This window comes from Malurus melanocephalus, unplaced genomic scaffold (assembly GCF_030028575.1).
Source record: "Malurus melanocephalus ecotype Western Australia unplaced genomic scaffold, MMel_1.1 scaffold_833, whole genome shotgun sequence".
Classification (NCBI taxonomy): domain Eukaryota; kingdom Metazoa; phylum Chordata; class Aves; order Passeriformes; family Maluridae; genus Malurus; species Malurus melanocephalus.
The window spans coordinates 84,561-106,214 of NW_026624065.1; the positions used below are offsets into that span (position 1 = coordinate 84,561).

Consider the following 21,654-nt stretch of genomic DNA (forward strand, 5'->3'; position numbering starts at 1 on the left):
CATCAGACCATAGGCAAAAGATTACTGGAAATACAAAGAAACGTGTAATCATGCTGTCTGGGCTAGCATTACTGTATTTCAACTGGAAAACAAAACAAAACAAAAAAAAAAAAAAAAACCACTGTTATCAGAAATACCTCTTTAACCGTTTGTAATGATGAAACTTTTTTTCCTGATTAGTGGAACGAATGAAAAATGCAGATGTTAAAAAAATTTATAATCCTTACATATACTTCTGTGACTGTGATTGTATGAATAGTTTCTCTCTTKTTCTCTTGCTCTCTCACCTCAAAAGAATAAATAAAGAAATTCAGGTTTCACGATGTTTGACTCAACATAGATATATTAACATGCCTAGATCCTTGTGACATCATATTTCTGCATCACTTTCGCCTAAACTCCAGCCAAAGTTTAGTTTTAATTTACTTGGACAAAATGAAGAGGGTAACAACACGTTACAATTAAATTCAAAGAGATTTAAACTTGTAACCCKTGAGAGCAACATGAAGAAGCACTGCCACAAGAGATGAATTGATTTACCTCATTGCTATGACTTACAAAAATTTCATTGTTATTTAGCAAAGACATGAAAATTTCTTTTTTATTCAGTAATACTGTTTCTTCTGAAGAAACTGTATGTATGTTCTTAATGAGTTTATAATGTGTTTTTGCCTTCAGTTTTTCAAATGGTGGAAAAATTGCTACCTCTTTACATTTACTTTACTGTGATTTTTTTATGGATTAACATTTACATGGAAAACAGAAGCTGAAACTGTGTGAGAAAATTACGACAGGTATTGTAAGTTGTGCAGTATTTCTCAGAACAACAAATCTATATGAAGATTGTYTCTTTGAGAGCAAACAATTTTGGTCAGGTGAATTAATGAGTGAATCGTAACTCAGTTTCACAAGCAGAAACATCTGCATCATCCTAACAACAGCCTTTCCTATGCTCACATACAAACTTTTGCTTCAGATAGGTTTGGCTCRGGGCCTGGGGTGGGACCAGAAAGTTCACAGGAAAACCATGCAGGACATGGACCAGGAATTGCTGCAGGAGCCCAGCTGATTGKTCACTAACAGCAGCACTCTCGAGGTGCTGAAGGAATCACCACACAACTTCAGACACCGTATTAGCTTTTKCTGAAGATCTGATCATTAACAGTAGTCTCCATAATTACTTTTCTTTTTTYYKGKYMMMAAARKWWYMWCMWWWTTWAWWRKRAAMYWYYKSYTTATATTTATAARACATTGGGAAAAGTGACCACAGAAACATCTTCCTAACCATAATTAAAATATATACCAGCTGATGTCTACTGACTGGTAGATTCGGATCTTTTATTTTCAAGTGGAAGAGTGAGGAACATCTTTCTTGCTATGCCAGTTTGAGTTACCTATACTTGATTTTAGTCTCACAGCTCCAAGTCRATACTCAGGCTGCATGTAACAGTCAGAAGTAGCACCAAGCAGCCGATTATTTACTGCTGTCATTGACAGCAAACATATTTCAACTCAAATCTCTCAAGCTACTTTTATCATAAGGTGTTCAAAGGTCACTGGCTTAATCTATAGATTTTTATTTGCACAAAGATCAGGACAGAGCCAATACCCAATTTACACTTCTAATATTCAAAGGCTGAAAGGCTTTGAGACCATGGACAAACTGAACAATATTTCACAGGGCTATTATGTAATTTTCATATTATATAAGTACTTAAGACCAAAAGTCTTGAGCTCGGGTGACCTGTCCTAGTTGTACAAAGATTATTTACTATCCCAGAATCACTACTATCCATGAAACAATTAACTAAATAGAAACCAGAGTCAATATTACAGACTACTGCTGTTTAGTGTGATAGACTGTATTTAAAACTTAAGGGCAGTCTAAGCATTTCAATGGGAAGAGCAAAGAAGGGAAAAAAGTAAGGGGAGGTTTAACACATGGGGAAGAAAATAAGCCAGAAAACATGTGACAAATGAGGGAAAGAGATGGGAGCTGACACACTGCAACAGTRCTTGGCCTCTCAGTAACTGGTGGGCTAAGTGAAAAGGGAATTAGGAAAAACCCACACATCACAGTTTGAGATGCATCAAAAGTGGGAACTCCTGTACTGCTCTAAGCATGACAATGGAGACAAAATTCAGCAGCGCAGAAGGAAAAAACAGGYTTAACAACATCTAAGCATAGATATCTGCCTGTTTTCAGAGCAAAATATTAATTTCAAGCCACTTTCTCAAGCAAATACCCTGTGACAACAGTAGAGCATTAGCTGGTCTGCACCCACTGCTTCTCTCTCTGTGGAAAAAGGTAACAACCTTTGTTGTTGCTATCTTTGGCTGGCTGTTCTTAGGGTTTTCTGGATGGATAGTAGGCTTGTCTTCTAACGACCCTTGGGAGCAAAGGCTATAATTTCAGTAAAATAAACAGAACACAAAATCATTCATCACATACTGCYACTTCTTCCTTTAGTTATTGATATTAATTATTTTATTTACCATTTGTGAGATTTAGAGTCTCTGAAGACTACATATTTACATATGCAATGGATAGAAGTTTGCTAAAAAAACAGGTGCCAGTAATAATAGTAATTAGGAAAACTACACCATCTGAGAGGAATTAGTTACTCAGTTTACTTGTGGAGGAGGAGACAACTGTGGAAGAACTTAAGACAACACATATATGCTGCGATACACATTATCTCTCTTCCCCAAAACAAATAAACAAAACACAAACAAACAAAAACCCAAGGCAAAACAGCCCAGCATGGAGAGAAACAGCAAAAAAAAGTGAAATGAAAATGTAATGTCAGTAATGAGGAATCCCAAAATATGAGCCACAAGACAACACGACGGTAGCTGTAGACTGGACAAATGCTTTTATCCTGGCATCTCTTGGATCTTAGTTTCTTAAGACACACCCTTAATTTTTCCTTCTGCACTCTTAGAAAGAGTGCCACTGAAGAAAACATTTAGTGTTATAAGACGAATAACCACACAGTTCACAAAAAATTGCTGAAGGGCAAGAGGATCAGCATTGCTTTGACTCTAATCAGCATGCCATTGTGGGGACAAGATCTCTACCACCACTTGTATTTGTTACAGGAACAATTAATACAAACAAATTATCTGCTAGCTGGATTCGTATTCATCCCAGAAATTACTAATTGCTTTATTCTAATTCTTCTTATTCTAATTCTGAAACCTATCTATTATAAAGATGTATGTAGGAAGCACTCAAAGATCCACTCTCTCTCCCTCACCCCAAACCAACCACCCCCTCACCCGTAACAAGCCATGTCTGCAAGTCTCAGAGATACTATTTGAAGAGACCTTCTCATTTATTTTTGGAAAATATAATCAGTTTTATCTTTCCTGTGCTGGCTCAGAGAATTTTAGATACGGTTTTATGTAGATCTATCTGGCATGTGTCACCYACATAACCTATTATAAAAAGATGGTGTCTCATTTTAAAGTTTAGAAATAAAATATAAAAATTCAGGTATTTTTCTCTGGAACACAGCATTCTGGTCATGGAAATACGGATAGAAAAAGAAGGGACTGTACGCGAGGCACAAATACAATGGTGGTATGGATAATGCTCCTTTATCGTCCCTGATATGAAAATCAAAAACACTTTAAAAGTGACAGCCACAGCAATCCCTCTTAGATTTTTTTCTTTCCATCTTAATGCAAGATGTTTTTTAGAAAAAGAGAAAAGAAAAAAAAAGAGAGAGAGAGAGAGAAAAAAAAAGTTAGGGAAAATTTTTTAAAAGAAACTTTTATTGTTTCTTAAATTTAGGAGTGTATTTTTAATCGGACAAATGTGGCCCAAGGATCAAATCCGGTAAGCTGTTACCGCAAGCTTGTGCCTGGGTGCAGTTAAACACCGGGGGAACAGGTGAGACCCGCACCCTCAACCTTACACGCGGCCAAGCCTCGGGGCCACGCACGTTCCTCCTGTGCCCAGCGCGCCCGGAGAGCCAAGCGGGTCCGGAGCTCCGGGAGGGGATGGGGTGACCCGACGAGCTCCTCGCCGCGACCCCAGCCTTTCGCTGCCCGGCTCTAGGCGGGCAGACCCTGGCGGGCACACCGGAGCCAACGCGGCGCTGCCCCGACGGCCGCGAAAGGGGTCCCGCAGGTGCCACCGCGCCGCCCGCCCTGCGCGCCCAGGACCGACGGGACGGAGCGTCCCGCACCGCCCGCTCTCACCTCGGCTCCCCTGCCACGCCGCGAACCACAGCAGGGGGAAGGCGGCGCCGAGGCACAGCACCGGCAGGACCTGCCGGAGCCTCAGCCACATCTCCCGCGGGCACTGCCCGCACGACCCCCGGCACCGCCGCCGCCAGCCGCCGCCTCCGCCCGGGCAACGCGGGCCGGGCGTGTCCGCGCTGCCCTGCCCGCCCCCACGCCGAGGGCCGGGGCATGTCCCGCACTGCTGCCCGCCGGGCGGGGCCGCCGAGCCCTCCCGCTGCACATCGGCGTCCCCCGAGGAGTGGCTGTCCCCTCTGCATTTTGCGTGTCCTTACCGACGGGCACCCGCTCCTCCCGCCGCCCGGCTTTCCCCGGGAGACACCCGCCTYGTGAACGAGTGTCCACGCCAATCCCCGCTGTAAAGCCCCTGGCAGAGCCTTCCCCACGCTCGGAGCCACACTGAAAAACCTCTTGATTGSGGCAAGTGTAGGTTTTGTTTTCACGGCAAAAACGTCTGGGACCGGCACTTCGGCGAGTGCTGTTTAGCCCAAATCATAACAYTGAAAGGAGTMAGATGAATRTGTCTTTACAAACAGGGGCTGTGAATCTGCTTGTACATAAGGCCAGAGACCCTATAAGGATAAGGAGAAACGATCAGTTTCAGAAAATGTTACTAWTTGACAGGGACTCCTGCTCAAATAAGGTTATGCTAAATTCCTGAACATCGAGAAAAAGAACAACGACTTAATAGAACTACATAATACAAGGAGGTTGGTGGCGGTGGTGGTGGTGCATATTAACGGGGACCTGTAGCAGGCAAATTGGGAAGTCTGTACCTTCCAGGTACTTCAGCCAATGGGAAAAGGGAGAGGGTGATGCAGCTGGGAAAATTAAGATAAAAAGGAGGCTGTGTCCTCCAACAATTTGAGAGACCTCATAGGAAAAACCCCATGCCCTCTCCCTTTGTTCATTACTAAAGTTGCAGGACTCCTCTGTCTCCTTTTTGGACATAAACCTCTGGCAATGTGAATGTTTTCTGCGCAACATTTTAATGGTTAACATTATTTTGCTCATTTAAAGCCAATGAGGCATTTGTTTGCATATTGCTTATAAGATCGTATCAGGAAGCCAAGCTGTAGCGTACAATTAATACATGCATTTAGCATAGTCACAGAATCAGGTAAATAAGCCAAGCTTTTCACCTTTAAGGAAAAGGGAGGGCAAGCAGCTGCAAAATCTAACCTGATGAAAGTCTAATGTACATTGGGTAAAGGTATTATGCTTCAGATATTGTTTCTTGCTTCACACATGTGCCTTTCCGTTCAGGCATGCACACCTATTTGCCTTTTTAGCTCTTCAGCAATCCATAAGAAAACAAAAAATTAGTCATTGTTTAGAATACATCTTCTATAAAAYAGTTTATAAAGGGAAGGGATACTTTATATAAGGTATCCACCAAGGTTCCTGGAACTACTTACAGTGACACAGTTCTAATAAAACCACCTACATTTCACAAGAAAAAAATGTTCCTCCTTCTTATACCTGATTAGCAGGTATCTAGTGGCTTTTGCTTTGTCACGTTCTCTACCTGCTCACAAATCTACCCTTCATTCCACACCTATGATAAAGAAAATATGGTTTCCTGTTCTGTGTTGCAAACATCTAAAGGACAGCTTCAGAAAACAGATTGGACTTGGGTACTTCATAAAAGCTGTAAGCTCTTTGCTATCTAARCTGGTTTCTACTTCCCGATTGTATTATTAGCATATATAACTCATTAACTTATTTACACAGAGGGTGCCATGTTTTAGATAATTTGTTTTCTAAAAATAAGCTTTTATTATTAATACAGTATCTCTTCCCTCCTTTTCTCTATTTGTTTACTTAACAACTTACCTCATTTTTTGCCGAATCCCCAAATCATTTGTGATGGTGTGGTGTAAGCAATCCTAAACCCTTACATCGGTGGCATCCAGACACAGGTGTGCTGGAGTCCGAATGTCAATGCTGCCTTTATACTACCAACAGTATAACCATGCCCTTTTCGGAATTCTTAGACCCCACAAATTGTATATTGCTGCTCTGGCACAGCTAGTGTTATCTTCCTGTGTTTGACTGATGATATGGATGGGTTTGCTTCTCTGTTTACTAATTACTTTGAATTATCAATGTTTTTATTCATTAATAATGTAGGAGACTGCTAGCAACTTGTGTCACTATCCATATGGTGAACTAAAAATCTGAGTTGGCTCCCTGAATCATTGTGAAGCCTTGAGTTAGACCACCATATTCCTGCCCTGTACTCATTTGTCACAAACTTCCTTCTACCTTCTGTTTCTGTGCCTTTGAAATTTTTTACAGAGAAATCTTTAAGCTACACTTTGAATATGCATTTATAATTGGCTAATAAGATGCAATGCAATCACAACTCAATGCTCTCCTTCTGTCACCCTATCACCATTTCCCTCTCCAAGTTAATAAACTAAGAGCTCAGAGCACTAATTTTGATGAAGGGTCAATGTTGATTTTGGCACATGTGCAGTAAAACAGAGATTTAGAACTAAGAGGAACAAATGAGCATTAAATATGTCCCAAGTCATGAACAAAATGTCTTTTAATTCACTGGTTAGTGTTCTGTTATAAAGCCAAAGCAAACACATAAACGACGTAGTCAAGCTGGAGGGCTGCTGAAGATAAGATTAACAGAAATCTAACACACACTTAATTTTAGCTTATGTTCAGAGCCAGTAAGAAAAAAAAAAAAAAAAAANACTATCACATATTTCCAGAAACTAATAACAAACTGACACAGAGCATGGGAAATGTCTGTGGAGACTGATATTGACTGCATTTGATTTTATTTATTCAGGCAACAGATACAGTGACTCAGCCATGTTGAGTTGTGGTGRCCATTTACTTGATCCTAACTTCACAGACTAGCTCATTAACTTACAGTGAGGTAGTGCATTGAGTGGTCCTCCAAAAAAAATCAAAAATCTGATGACTGAAACTGTCATGAACTTCCACTGCCCTGGGACCTACCTGCAAACAGGCCCCCTTATCTGCTTCATGCTTTCATGGTATCTCCCTCCCAGGGCTCTCTTCATGTACTCCACGTGGTCAAGAACTGTGTTCAACTGGAATAAGTTGTGCTGGGGTTTTTGAGAAGTGTTAATTGTTTCACAGCAGTTTTACCTCCCAGCAGCAGACTTGCTGCATTTTTGGCAAACTGATCATCTTTATAAAACTCTATAGAAGAACACGTTGCTGAGTAACCTGTAATAATTGACACTAAGCAAATGATTCAGTGGACTAGTTCTCTTTGCTTTCAAGAGATTGTTCCTAAGTTTGTCCTTGTGCTTTGTAACTGAATGTCTTTTCTTGCTCAGATGATTGTTCCACATTTTTAATAATGTTTTCACACATCTGTGTGTAAGCAAGAGTACAGATAAGAAACATTAAAATAAATATTTGACAAAATACAGGCGAGCAAAGCAGTGGATTATTTCATATGTCCTTCATCTGCAAGGGTATATGAACAAAGAATAATTACCATTAACAATACGTAATAGTCACTGCCATGAAAAGTTTTCTGACTGCAGAGGGATCCAAYTGATACTGCTGGTTATTTGCCCTGCTGTCAGCCAAGAAATGGGATTTTAAAATGTAAACAGGTCATGATCTTTACTTCAATCAAAGTCTCTGTGAAGGTAAGACTTGAAGGCAACTACTGACCACAAAAAGAGGAAGGCAGAATTTTTTTTTTAAGGCTACTGCATTGTATTTTTGACTGTCTTAATATAATTTATAAATTGACTGAAGGTGATACAGAAGCATCTTGCATGACTCAAATGCTAACATTTGTGTTAAATCAAACATACTTGCTGTTTTGCAATTTATAAAAAGCTGTGAAAAAAACTGTAAAAAAGCATGCTTTAATATTTTAAAGTAATTAAATTAATCGGCTTTTACTTAACTGCATTTTACTTTAAAATAGTTTTAAAGTGAAGAAAGCATCATACGAGCAAAAAAAAAGGTGTAAGCTAGACTAAAACTTGCATTTTTTTAAACTTTCACACTTCATAAGTGCTTAATTTAAAACAAGACTTTAAAAGCTATCAAGCTTGACTCAACAAATCTAATTATTTCACAGAGAAGTGTGGTGCAATGTATTGTCAATACCAGATACTCTAAACATCAGTCCTGGAGACTGGGAGCAAAGAGAACTCAGAAAACAATAATCCCATACTTTGTGTACGTATTGTTACATTAAATCAAACTAGGAAGTGGAACAAATTYCCAAACAAGTAGAAGTTACTTTGGTTCTTAAAAATCCACACCAAAAAGTAATTTCTATTTAGGTATAAATATAATGAAAAAATATTCATTATTGGTATGAAGCTATTTAATCCAGTAAGAGATGCCACAGGAAGTAAAACCCTTGAAGCAGCAGAATGGTTTAATTTTGGTATAAAAGAATAACAAAAGTCTCATCAGCTAGAAATTTCCCTGTGTTATTTGTGCAGACCCACGCTTTAAGGATGCACCTGCTGGACTTTCTAAAATTCCAGTAGCACATGCTTTTAATTAACTATCTCAGTGCAATCCATGTGTGGGCATAAACACTGACAGGAAGAGCCTGACCACCCTTTCATTTTGTTGCAATTCTTGTGCCTTCCCAATATCAAACTAACACCCTTCTGCCGGTGGTGTAGCCCGGACAAGAAGCTTTCAGCTCAGCTGTGTTTAACTACTGCAGCAGCAGTGCTCTGCCAAGCTGTCAGATGGGAGGTATAGCACAATCTTTTTTTCTCTGGAATATTTGCTCAGAGTTGTTTCACATCCAAGCTAGGTGGGAGCTGTAGCCTACACCCAGGTCTTGCAACACAGACAAATTTCTTTCCTCCAGTTTCTGTTGCCAGTTTTTAGGCAGTGGATCTTTGATTTTTTTTTTCTCAATATATTTTCTGGGGTTTGGCTATCTTGGAACAATTGATATGCATGTAGTGTGATTAAACTATTGTGTCATCTTGTCACCAAGTAAGAATACTTTTCAATAGAGATTAAATACTTTCAATCTTATTTTCATGCAATGCTCCAATGCTTTGAAAGTCAGATTGCTCCCAYAAGCAGTTACATTGCCTCTTGACATGCAACATGCACCACCTCTCCTCACAGTTTTTAAGAGTAGGAATAAGATCTGCAAACAACTGAARTTCATGTGTCAGTGGTTTCCTCACATGATACTCTGCACCCCTATGAGTGTAGAAATCCAGAGAGGGGATGCCAAACGTGTTGGTCTACTCTCTGAAATCCTCTGTGGGACACAGGCCATCAGACCTGCTATGTGGCTTTTGATTTTTGTGTAAAAGGTATTTCAACTTTCACACATCAAAAACTCTATCAGAATGTGGTCAAGCAAGTCTGCCAGCTCCCTTTTAACACTCCAAATTTTGCATACAATTCTGCTGTGTTCAACCCATGTTTACTGAAACAATCATTAATTACAATACAATGGAAGTAGTGACTGGAACTAAAYGCAACACTCAAGCTGAACCTCCATTCAGCAAAGGCAAGGCAGGAACCTTGGCAACAAGCTGCTTAAAATCATCTAGCCCAACTGTTGCCAGAAGTGAAATGTGTAAAAATTTTCTAAGAAAGACGGTCCTTTGGTGTTTTGATCTTTATCCACTTTCCAGCCTAACCAACAAGAAGGTAGATCTAACTATCAACAACTATCAACTATCAAAAGCACCCAACAAGCTTTTGGTGATGTCCAGGTGTTAGGAAAATGAATTACTTGTTGGTAGAATTGCCTTGTTAAGGTTCAGGCCTGGACATGCTTTGATGTTCTCAGACCTTCAGTGATCCCAGGGAGGTTGGCAAAGCTTAGGAAGAAGGACCTGCCAAGGTCACAGTGGATGTCCCGTGGTACACACAAAGAATGCAGATCTTGGGGGACACAAGGTGATCTGGCAGAACTCCCAAGACACGGAAAAACAAATGGAGACAACTCAGCAATTGTGCTAAAATCGGCTCCAGCCAGGTAACAGGTAATTCCCACAGGGACAGATCCCAACCAACTCACAGAGCACCAACCCGAAAAACCCACCAGCCCAAAAASAGAGAAAGACTGAGCATGGGATTAATTACCACGAGAAGTGAGACAATCCTTAACCAGTAGAAGGCAGAATACTAATTAATAAGAGAACTATGTAACTTGTAGCTAAAGAAGATTAATCCCTTTGCTTGATAAAATGTATAAATAGGAAAAAGCTCGAACTGCATCTGTGAGCACCCAGGGTTGCTCAACTCTGACACAGATAACCGATATCTCTCTCTCGAGTGCCATTATGGGCTTGCTGCACACCGGGTGATCAATCCGGCAGCAGTGAGGGGACGGGACGGGACGTGAGGGGAGGCGGGCAGGCGCCAGGCGAGGGAGCCGCAGCGCCCCATTCCAACACCACCCACAGAGAAAGGGAAGCCACTTGCCAGGCGGCACTTCCGGCGKGTCCCGTATCCACGATCACTTCCAGGTCGGGTGGCGGTGCTTTCCGGCGGGATGCGGGGGCCGGGCCGGCTCCGCTCGGTGCCCGCCGTGCTCTGAGGGGCGGCGGGGGCGGCCCGGCCGCGAGGGGGCGCGGGAAGGGCGGGCAGGGCAGGGCTGGGAGGGGAGGGAGCAGCGCCCGGGCCGGGCCGGGTTCGGGTCCCGCCGCTGCGGGGCCGCCGCCCGCCGGAGGATGTGGACGCGCGTGTGGCGGTTCCTGTACAACAAATACTTTCGCTTCTGGCTCAAGTGGGTCCTGCGGCTGCTGACGGGGAGGTGCGAGCTGCAGCGCGTCCTGGGCGGCGCGGAGGCGGGGGCGCGGCGGACGCTGAGCGTAGGTAATGGAGGGGCTGGGGCCTCAGGGAACGGCCTGAGGAGCGGCACGGTCACAGCATCATTTAGCTTGTAAAACACCGAGATCATCGAGCCCGGCCATTAACCCAGCACTGCCAAGCGCACCGCTGAATGGCTTGAGGAGCGGCACGGTCACAGCATCATTTAGCTTGTAAAAAACCACCGAGATCATCGAGTCCTCCCATTAACCGAGCACTGCCAAGCGCACCGCTGAATGGTGTCCTCAAGTGCCACATTCACACACCTTTTAAATCCCTCCAGGAGTTGTGGTGACTCAGTTACTGCCCTGTTTCGTGCTTGACAGCCCTTTCGGTGATGACATTTTCTCTAACATCCTACCTAAACTTCCCGTGGCACAACGTGAGGGCATTTGCTTTTCTCCTGTCACTGGTTACCTGGGAGAAGGGACCGATCCCCTCCTTTCCAGTGGTTTTAGGGAGCCATCAGGTGCCCCCTAAGCCTCCTGCACTCCCGTAGCTGGAAACCAGTACCTGGGTGCATCCCCTGAATTGTGTTTCCACTCTTCCTTTCATCTCAGCTCTCCTATAAGAATTCTAAATCAACGCCAAAGCTAGTTTCCTTGTCTGCTTGCTAAGGAAGTTCTATTGTCATCAAAAAGTGAATCAGAAATCATACCTTTTCCCCCAGAGACTTCACATCACTTTGTGTATGTTTTTACCTTCCTGTTACTAAAAAATTGCATGTTCCACAGACATAAATATTTTTTGGTGGTGTGGAAGAAGAGTGATTTAACTCACCATTCTGCTTGATGCAGAATTCTGATCTAAAAGGGCAATTCAAGAAACTATGGAATACTTTYGTGCTTTTACAGTGCTTGCAGAAATGACCTTCCTTATTCCTCAGTAGTAAACACAAATAATTTCTGAGAACAGGAAAACACCAATTGGCATATTTCTTTCCCAAGACCTTTTCAAATTTCTTTGTTTTGTACATGTAATTGATGTTTTAAAAAATTCAAGTCTACTTTCAACATTATACTGAAGAGTTATAAAAAAACTGTGTTAAGACATTCTGTTGCCTGATAACCTGTTACCTGTTCATTTTAAGATTGAGTAATTTTTTATTRTATGTATAAAAGGGATGTGAAACTTTATAACACTTATATACTGCAAAAACACCTATTTCAATTATTTAAAACAGTTCAGTTTAACTGACATCTACTTTTTTTCCGTATTGCAGAACATTCACTGGAATCATCAAAGAATAAGGTAAGAGATACTAGAGATGAAACTATAATAAAACCTTCTTTCACAGAGACAGATCCCAGAATAATAACACATGCATTTCTTTTTGAGAGTGTAGAACTATAGGGGAAAAAAAGGCAGAGATGAGAAAATGTGGAATTTTGGGTTCTGTATGCTATGGTTATTCAAGGTTTCTCAAAAATAAATACCCATGTCCCTTCCAATGTTTGTTTCATTGAAACCTCAGCTTGATTAACTCCCTGTCTCGTAATTCTGAAGCATTATTTCCTTGGCTGCACTTGTTTCAGATGGATTAGGAAGAATATGTTTCAATTCAGCAGCTGAAAGTGAACGAGGACCTAGACCAAGCAACTCTGCAGCGTTTCATTTATTCTGCATGCGACTCCTGTGTAAATATTGTTGTTTACAGCCTGACAGAGTTACAAATTATGCTTTCATGTGATTATTGCAAATCTTTCATATGCAATTTGAACCAGTGTGCTGTAAGCAATTGCAATGAATTGATCCTTCTCTTACAGTAAATAATATGACAGAAACACAGAAGCTGAGAAATAGCAATAAAGTAGATGTCTGTATTCCTCATGAAGTCATTTACTGTGTTAACTTCCTAGGTTTTAAGAGATGCTGTACATGTTGAAGAAGCTGAAGTGGAGAACTGTGTCAGAGATGTAATGAAAGAAAAGAAGATTGAACAGCAGGATACAAGGTGTGTTTGGAAACCTCTGTTCTCACTTCTTAGCACGTTCTTCCAGTTGCTTAACCTGATGCAATGTTTAAGCCATTCAACACAAGTATTTAGAATGAAATCTGAAAATAAGGTGTTGTTATGTCCTTGTCAGTTCTAGAAAACAAATTGCAAAGTTTTAATTGGTGTGGATTTGGGATTACTGCATCTCTGTTTTTGCAAGTCCCTTCTGTTACTCCGTAGTTGTAGCTAATATGATTTTTGCATAGGTTGAACAACTGTGTAATTCCATATATATATATGAGAGTATARTGATGCCTGATTAATGTTTGCATGCATCTGCATAAATAATTAGTGAATGATGGGATAATCATAATTTTAAAGTTTAATGATATTTTTCTTTGAATCTATAAAAAATTCTGATGAAGTTTGACTTTAAAACTTACAAAAAGTTTGGGGGTAGGTGAAGGTACAGGGGTCAGGATGATATGTGGAGTTTTCTTGTGTCATAACAGATTTAAGCCTTTTTTTTCCCCATAATTTAAGGTAATAGGGTCTGCCCTACTGGAATTAGCTAGAGATGTTTAAACTGTATAAGATTCATGTAGCAGTGTACTTAAGCAGTAGCTGTAGTTTGAAAAATACACATAAAGCACTTTCTAAATCTGATGTTTACATTTCATTAACATAAGAAAGGTCTTATCTGGTAATTCAAGCGAGAATTTATGTCTATTTGAAAGCTTCTCTGTGGTGTTTTGTTATTATTTCAGGTTTAAGACAAATCTGCAGATATCCTTACTGCAGATAACAGGTTATAAAAAACTGTATTTGAATGTGGAAAACCTAAGGAGGATCCCATATGATTCAGAAAACGAAGAACATGAGGAACAGTTAATTGAGGTGAAATAATTTTTTTTTAATACAAGTGCTGTTTGTTTGGTTTTTTCCCTCCAAGTCCAACACCTTGAATGAACTCATTGGTAGCATTCTTACCAGCTGGCCTGTTTAAATCTCTTTTCTACTTACGGACTGCAAACTCATTATAGAAGAGCCCCATTAAAATAAAACCTTACAGCAAAAAAAAGCGAACTAGAATTACTTGCAATGGAATTATTTTGTGTGAAATAAGACATAACAACAACATATCAGTAGCAAAGTAAGTTTGTGATGGGTCTCTTCTAAAAAGATATTTAACCTTGCGCACGTCTAACCTCGTAAACCAGTAATTACTAAATTTAAAAAAAAAGAAGACACTAATGTTTTCTTATTACTGCATCCCAATCAACATCAGGGAACATAGTTTGATGCTGGAAGATAAAAACTGTTTTCTTAGCACTTCGTAATTATCATCTCAGCTTGCTATGCATTTACATGTTAATTAAGTATTCACTGAGAATTTGTATTTTGGTTTATAGCTGTCCTATCACAAAATGATGCATAAATTAATTTATGAGGTGAAACAACTCTGTTTCTTTGGTATTCATACAGCATCTATGTCTGTGAAGGGAAATTACYACATTTATATTAAATGTAATAACTTTTGTAATTGCTGAAGTGAGCCATTGGAGCAGACTCCAGATTGGCACTAACAGAAAAGAGCAACATGCAAATTGTGTCCTGTTCCTTGGTGAATGGTTTCTAGTGTGTAGCAGCAAGTGATCTGAATTATGTGACTTGGAATGCTTGAGCAGAATAACATGGAAACATATTTTTGCAGCTCTGGAATTTGCTGATGCCTCACGAGAATCTAAAGGCCAGAATCAGCAAGCAGTGGTGTGACATTGGCTTCCAAGGTGATGATCCCAAAACAGACTTCAGAGGAATGGGGCTGCTGGGCTTAGTGAATCTGGTGTAAGTGAAAATAATTATTTAATTTCTTTTGTAACTGATTTTTAATATCTTTGTATTTTCTCTAGTTAGTGCTGTTTCTAATAAAAACCGAATAAAAGCAAATAGAAGCCAGTATATTCAACATTTCTAGTGGCTGCACATTGTAAACATGTGGTGTTGTTGAGTAAGAACAACAGGGAGGGAAGGGACAGAAATTTGCCCAAGGGGCCTTATTTTTTTGTTGCCATATGATAGTTGGTAGGTTGCACCTAACTTGTCAGAAGTTTTAAAAATTCCTGAATGTGAAAATTCCTACTGTAATGAAAAATATACAAGTTTACATGTCTTTGCTAAGCTAATTTGTGAGCTAAGTTGAACTTGGTTTTTGATGTTTAGATCACAATAACTTATTTTTTACAGTATTAGTTCATGCTGAATATTATTTAATTTGCTACAATTTCCTTGGTTTTCATTTTGTAATGGATCTGTTATTTTTTCAGTTACAGAGTAGTTTTCAGCTTTAGTTTAAAGCTACAGATTTTAATGTTGAATGCAGTATTGTTTTCAAATGAACTTAATATTTTACACTGGCAGGTATTTTAGTAGGCATTACACCAATGAAGCTCGTCAGATCCTTTCTCGGTCAAACCACCCAAAGCTGGGGTAAGTCACTCTAGGATTTTTTGTGGCTGCTTCTGTGTAAGAACTCATGTAAGGACTGCCAAGTGTGTGTCCAGAAAGTAAAGAGGAAAATGTATATGGGTTTTTTCCATTAAAGAATGAAACAAGGGCCAGAATAGAAGGGCTGAGAAACCAAACACAGAAAGCAATTTCTAGCTGGGAACCAAGTGCAGCATTTTTTTTTTCAGAATGGATTTGTTGGGACAAAAATGTTGCAAAATACTGTYTTTCACTTAACAAAGTGAACACCTTTAACATTGTAGTTAGTTTTATTTGTAATAGATTAGATTTAGAAATTAATMCTTGTTTTCATCTTCTGTGTTGGGATAGTATCTTACTTCTTAAGATTCTTTTTTTGGCCAGGTTTTTGCTCTGTAATAAGTATATACCAAAAGATGTTTYGTTGTTGTTCAGCTTTAAATTTGTTTTTGAAAACTTTTCATATTTAAACATGTAGTTAATTTTACGGGGAAATATACTCTCAAACCCAGTCAGATAAAATAATTTGATCCATCTAGTCCCCAGTTAACTTCATGACCTACCAAACATAACAGTCCTTCATGACTTTGATTGTAAATAACATAACCCTGTGCAACTCTGTCATGCACAGGGTATCTGAAACTTTTTGCTCAATTACATAACCATATAATTGAGACAAAATAATTAATGTTTACTTTTCCTTCCTCCAGAAACCCTTTAACTGTTGTTTATGAATTTCTATTATGATGCTTTTTATACCATGCAGCAGAAACCCAGATTCTTTCAGCTTGAACAACAGGTTGAAATAGCCATTCCCATTTACACTGTACAATGTTTTTCACATCCAATTTTTAATGTTCCAGCAGRCATAAGGATTTTAAATGAACGAGTTGAGGCCAATGTTGAATTAGCTTTGCCATCTTAATATTACAGTAACATTTACATGGTTGCATGCACCAGGGTCTGTAGATTGCAGTCAGCTCATCAATAATTATCACAGGAAAGATTTTGATTTTCACAGCTTTCCTAAAGCAGAATGTGCCAGGGAAGCTTTTAAGTCTTTCAGTGCATAAGGTAAAACCATGATCTGTGTTGCAGATACTCCTATGCCATAGTTGGGATCAATCTGACAGAGATGGCATACAGCTTGCTCAAGAACGGTACTTTAAAGGCTCATCTCTACAACCTGGTCTCTGGGTTGCCACAGATGGAGCACTTCCATCAGTTTTACTGTRAGTATCTGTAGCTTCTCTTGTACAGACCACTCAGGGGAGGCCACTTAGAGTTTGAGCTTTTGGGAGAACATTTCCACTCTTTTCTCATTAGCCAGAGCAAACTGTGTGTCTCCTGAATCAGGTATTGGAAATGCACCTGATGCTTAAACATTGTGCTGCAGAAATGTATATTTAAGGATAATTTCTGTGGCTTTTTATCTTTTAGAGACTCCAGTATGAAAACCTCAATATTTGCAGATTTTTTTTTTATTCTATTACAGTATCCAAAAGCTTGCTTTATATCAGAATGAGACAGTCCTTGTTTTAAGGAGTTAAAGAGAGTCTAAAGGATCACTCTAGGTCTGGCTAGATCAAGGCAGGAAATTGTGGAGGTAATTTTTGCAGATCGGTATTGTATTTTCTTCACAGGTTATCTAGTTTATGAGTTTGACAAGTTCTGGTTTGAAGAGGAACCAGAAAGCATTATGCACTTCAACCAGTACAGAGAGAAATTCCATGARAAAATCAAGGGACTTCTACTGGATTACAATGTGGTACTGACCTTACAGGATACAAAGAAACCTTAAATCCTCTGCAGTGTATGCGGTTCAGCATCAAAAATTGAGGGATGCATTTAGATGGAAGTTTTGTGTGTTTCACCAAAACTGTCTAAGAATGGAACTTTTTTTTTAACATTAAAAAAAGAAAATTAGCAAACTTCAGTTAAGAAAGCTTGGACAATCAACCTCTGTTTACAGGTATTTTTATGCTATTCTCCAAAGGGAGCTTTTTGAAAAGAAAGTGAAACAAAACTCAACCAACAAACCAACACAAAAAAACTCACAAAATCTCAAGAGCCTCTGGATTGCTTACTTTTGTATTTTCTTTTGTAATTCTTGGTGCAGGAACATGAAGCAGCTATTTATGCTGCATCATGTTTTCCATGAATAGGTTTGACTGTTAATGGTCTTTTAAAGGATGGTTCAAGTTCAGCTTTTTTAATTCGAACTTAATTCCACTTTTTAACATAGTAGTTGAAGTTCAGCTTTTAGTTGAAATTATTGTGATTTTAGATTTTTTGAGTTCTTGCTCCTTTACATGTCATTGAATGTTCACTCAATAATGTTAAATTTCTTTGTAATTAAGAGGTCCTCAAATGGGAGGTATTAATTGTTTATAATTGTTTGTAACTCTGGAGAAGAGGCTTAATCCATCAGCATATTGATGTACTAACTAGAAGTTACTTCTGGATAGGGAAGTTTATCTATGGATTTGTACCAGCCAATTCTTGTCCTTGCAAGAAGTTTAATTTGCAGACAAACAAAAAGAATCCCATGTCATCGGCATGAGGATAGGATTCTCAGGCTAAAGCTACTCCTTCTAAAAGTATTCCTACTGTAAAAACTTTGGATTCTTTCTAATCTGACTTCACATGCTGGGAGAATTGACTCGGTATCTGTTGTCAGCCCTTTCTTTTAGCAGCCAAGGGGGTATTCTTAGTGGGAGGTACAACAGATCTAGTTTAGCCCTTTTAAAAAGTTTAAAGAAAAACCTTTATTGCAGCTGCAATCATTTTGTAAAAATAGATTCACATCTGAGTACAAGTCTAAAAAAAGATGTATTTTCCATGGAAGGGGTGCAACTTTGATGTGTTCCTTAATCTTGCCATCCTCAGACAATCTAGTAGATAGAACTTCATGTCTGTATTGTGACTAATTATTGCTTAGAGCAACTTTAAATGGATTTGGTATGACCATCACTTTGTTTTCTAAGACCTTCTATTAAATAAGTGCCTTCTGCTTTTTTCAATCAGCTTTTTATTTTGATCCTTCCAACTAGGTCGCAGCCTTAGAAAGTTATTTGAGAAAGATTCTTTCACCATATACCTAAATAGGTCACAGTGGCACAAGATTTGTATGCTAATACAAGCTTTGATATATTTTTTTTTAATCATCTCAGGTAAAGTAAATTTCTAGTCAATGACTAGTCCAGAAGAGATTCCTGGAGAATATAAGCTTTGAACACAATGAATAAAAGCATGAGAAGGAAAAAAAAAAGAAAAAAAGAGAACCCCCTTTTTGTAGTGAGTGTTATTACACTACATAAGTATGAAATATGAAATGTAAGACTGCATTTCTTGGATATCATCAAAACCCACCTGGACATGGCCATAAGCAGCCCCCTTTGAGGGACCCTGCTGTGGGCAGGGGATTGGACTTAATGGTCCCCAGAGGTGCCTTCCCACCCCAGTCATTCTGTGAGTCTGTGTGGTGTAAGTGGTGACTTTTCCACTGCATCCACCCCTGTGCTCTTGATCCCTTAAATCCTAGGCATCTCTKGCTTGTGGGGCAGCCCCTGATCAGGTTATGTAGTACATGTGTAAGTTCTCTTTTTATACCTTAGGTACAGACAAGAGTCAAAYAAGTTGAACAGGTGCAGGGTGGGGAAAGGTTCAGTCTCACCTGTGTTGGGTTGATGCTGTTCTGTCAATATTAAAAAAAAGAAAAGCACAGTGAAGGTGCTCRTAGGGAGAGTATTTATGGTTATGGCCCAGCTCGTAAACTGAGCAGCTGAATGGACCAGATTAGATGCAAACTGACCATGGGAAGCCCAGTTTTTTTACTAGTCCCAGGTACTTGGATCCCGGAATTCTCACCACCGAAGAGATCCTGTGGAGACCATTCTGGGATTCAGAAAAGTGGTAGAGCTGTTTTTCTGAGCCTTGCAGGCACTGGACATGCCAATAATCCAAGGAAGGAAGAGGAAAGTGGACTCCTTTCCAGTGGCCAAGTGGTTACTTTCTAGCCTCAGCTTCTGTGGAGATTGTCTTCATTAATAGCTTCTGCCACTTTGCAAGCAACATGAAACTGACTTTTTGAATTTCACAAGTGACCCCAATTGTGTTTGGCAGCAACAGGAAAGGAGACACTATCCTTTGTTTTCATCTGCTGCTTGCCAGCTAGTTACCAAATTGCTTGAGCCACCTCTAGGTGCTCACCTGAGCTATGTCTGCAAGCTTTATTTTTTTTATTTTGCAACAGTTGCAAAAGTAATCTACACCCTTGTCTTTTGCATTGAAGCTTTCTCTGGGTTCCTTGTTCACTGAGACATTTAACTATTACTGAGGCTTCCAAAGCCCAACCATAGGGTTTCAGTATTCCTACCACACACCTGAGATGTTTTAGTGCCAAATGTAGTTTGAGCTTATAATAAGATGCATCTCTACTAGGTTTTTTCCTTCTTAAATAAATGGGTGATCTGGAAGTTGCCTGTGGCAGTATACAAGGGGAAAAAGTAAACCCAACCATCCTAAGATGAGTGAGACATATGGGAGTACGTTGGTTTGCATGTAGTAATTAAGGTGAATGCTTAGTTAGGCCCCAGTGCACTTTCCCAGTAAACAGTTAGAATTTGCATGTGGTTTTGTATGATCAACTAGCTGGGTAATTCTAAGAGTCAATCACTATGTGTAGACTAGTACTGGGTGTCCCTGTTTGCACCACTGGTAGGCTGATTGTATTATGGTGGTAGATGGAAAATGTATGGAAAAGGGTAAAATTGTGTTTAGAGAAGGCAAGAGCGAGGCTTCACTAGTCAATGGTATTTTTTGCTAACTGTGTTGTAGGGTGACAATCCTAAGGTTATGGAAGATTGGAAATGGAGGTRGGCCACTTTTCTGCAAGTTGATATAATCTTTAACATCAGAATTTATTGCTCACAGGTTATTCTAAAAGTCTTAAAAACTCAGTTATTTATTAACCCATCATGTTTTAAAGTACATATCTTACTAAAACTTGCAAGTGCTGTTAGTTTTCTAACTTGCTGCCTCTTTAAAACATTCACTGTGTGAAAGCTTGTATGCAATGGTGTTTTAAGAAAAAAAAAAACTTAAAGCTAGAGACAACAAGGTGGTTCTCTAAATTTGTTGATGTTGTTCCTGTAGCAAGTGTTCAACAAACTACCTCCACTTTTGTTGTTTAGTGTATACTTGAAACATGGTGCCACTGTATGAACAAATTAATCTGAAGATGAGAAGTTTACCACAAGCAAATGTAAAATCTAAATTAGTTTTGACTAAGAAATCACATTGTTTCAGAAGTAACTAATAACAGGAAAGTGTTTGAAGACAGTGCWGCTTAGGAAGAAAGAAACAATGTTTTTAAACTGGTTGTGCTTCTGTCATCTGATACAGCCATGTAAAGAATAGGGTAATATGTCCTAAAGGGCAGTAGGAAAAGGGGCCAATTTAAACACCTCACATAAATAGTTTTGGATTTTCAGTCTCTGAAAAACGAAATAAAACAAAAATTAAACATATGCACATAACCTCATCGGTTTTTCAGATTTTCCGTCCTAGTTTAAATAAAATTTCACAAAAAAAATGACTTAGCCTTGTTTTAGGAATTATGATGAAAAAGTTTGTGTTTAGTTAGTTAGGTGGGAGTTGAGCAGTCAGTGTTCTTGACAATACTGCTAGTGATGTATGGTGAAGATGTGACCTGTGGTTTCCTTCTGTCATTCTTGTTTGTGTTGCTGTAGTACCATGGTGACCCATCTTTGGACTGGTGGTGTGCCAGTCTAGATACTGTCTTTCTCTAGGGAATTAAAACCAACCCAGCCCAAGGCAGCTTGTGGGCAGTTTCTTCTTATCACACTGTGTTTAGATAACTGCAAACTAATAGGAATTCCTGTTTACAATATAAAAGCAATAATGTAAACTGTGATGTCTGTGTAATAGAGATGTTTATAATGGTAGCAAATAAAGAACGGGTTATTCCAAGATACTGTCAGCATTTGTGTTTTTGGCCTGCTAGAAAATGTAACAATTTTCAATTCATGCACCTGCACTGGGATATAAGTGAAAGCTTTATCTTACCTTTTTCTTCCCTCTGTCTTCCCCACTTGCCTTCAGCTTGTTTTGAGGTTCRTGGTTATTGAGCCTCT

The 21,654-nt window shown here is 39.4% G+C and overlaps 2 protein-coding genes across 3 annotated transcripts in view; one reads left to right on the forward strand and one right to left on the reverse strand.

Moving 5' to 3' along the window:
• MGAT4D (MGAT4 family member D) overlaps nucleotides 1–4,363 on the reverse strand; it is a 33,294-nt gene extending 28,931 nt beyond the window's left edge. For both annotated transcript variants that reach the window (XM_057385497.1, XM_057385496.1), the window contains exon 1: nucleotides 4,210–4,363. In XM_057385497.1, the coding sequence (XP_057241480.1) occupies nucleotides 4,210–4,300 (91 nt within the window). In that variant the 5' untranslated portion in view covers nucleotides 4,301–4,363. The remainder of the gene's footprint in view (nucleotides 1–4,209) is intronic.
• Nucleotides 4,364–10,862: 6,499 nt separating this feature from the next.
• ELMOD2 (ELMO domain containing 2) lies at nucleotides 10,863–18,314 on the forward strand. Its single transcript, XM_057385495.1, has 8 exons — nucleotides 10,863–11,079; nucleotides 12,296–12,324; nucleotides 12,933–13,027; nucleotides 13,777–13,906; nucleotides 14,724–14,857; nucleotides 15,431–15,499; nucleotides 16,595–16,728; nucleotides 17,140–18,314. Exons 1-8 carry the CDS (start codon nucleotides 10,935–10,937, stop codon nucleotides 17,295–17,297), a joined length of 894 nt encoding a protein of 297 aa, XP_057241478.1. The 5' UTR covers nucleotides 10,863–10,934; the 3' UTR covers nucleotides 17,298–18,314.
• Nucleotides 18,315–21,654: the final 3,340 nt, after the last annotated feature.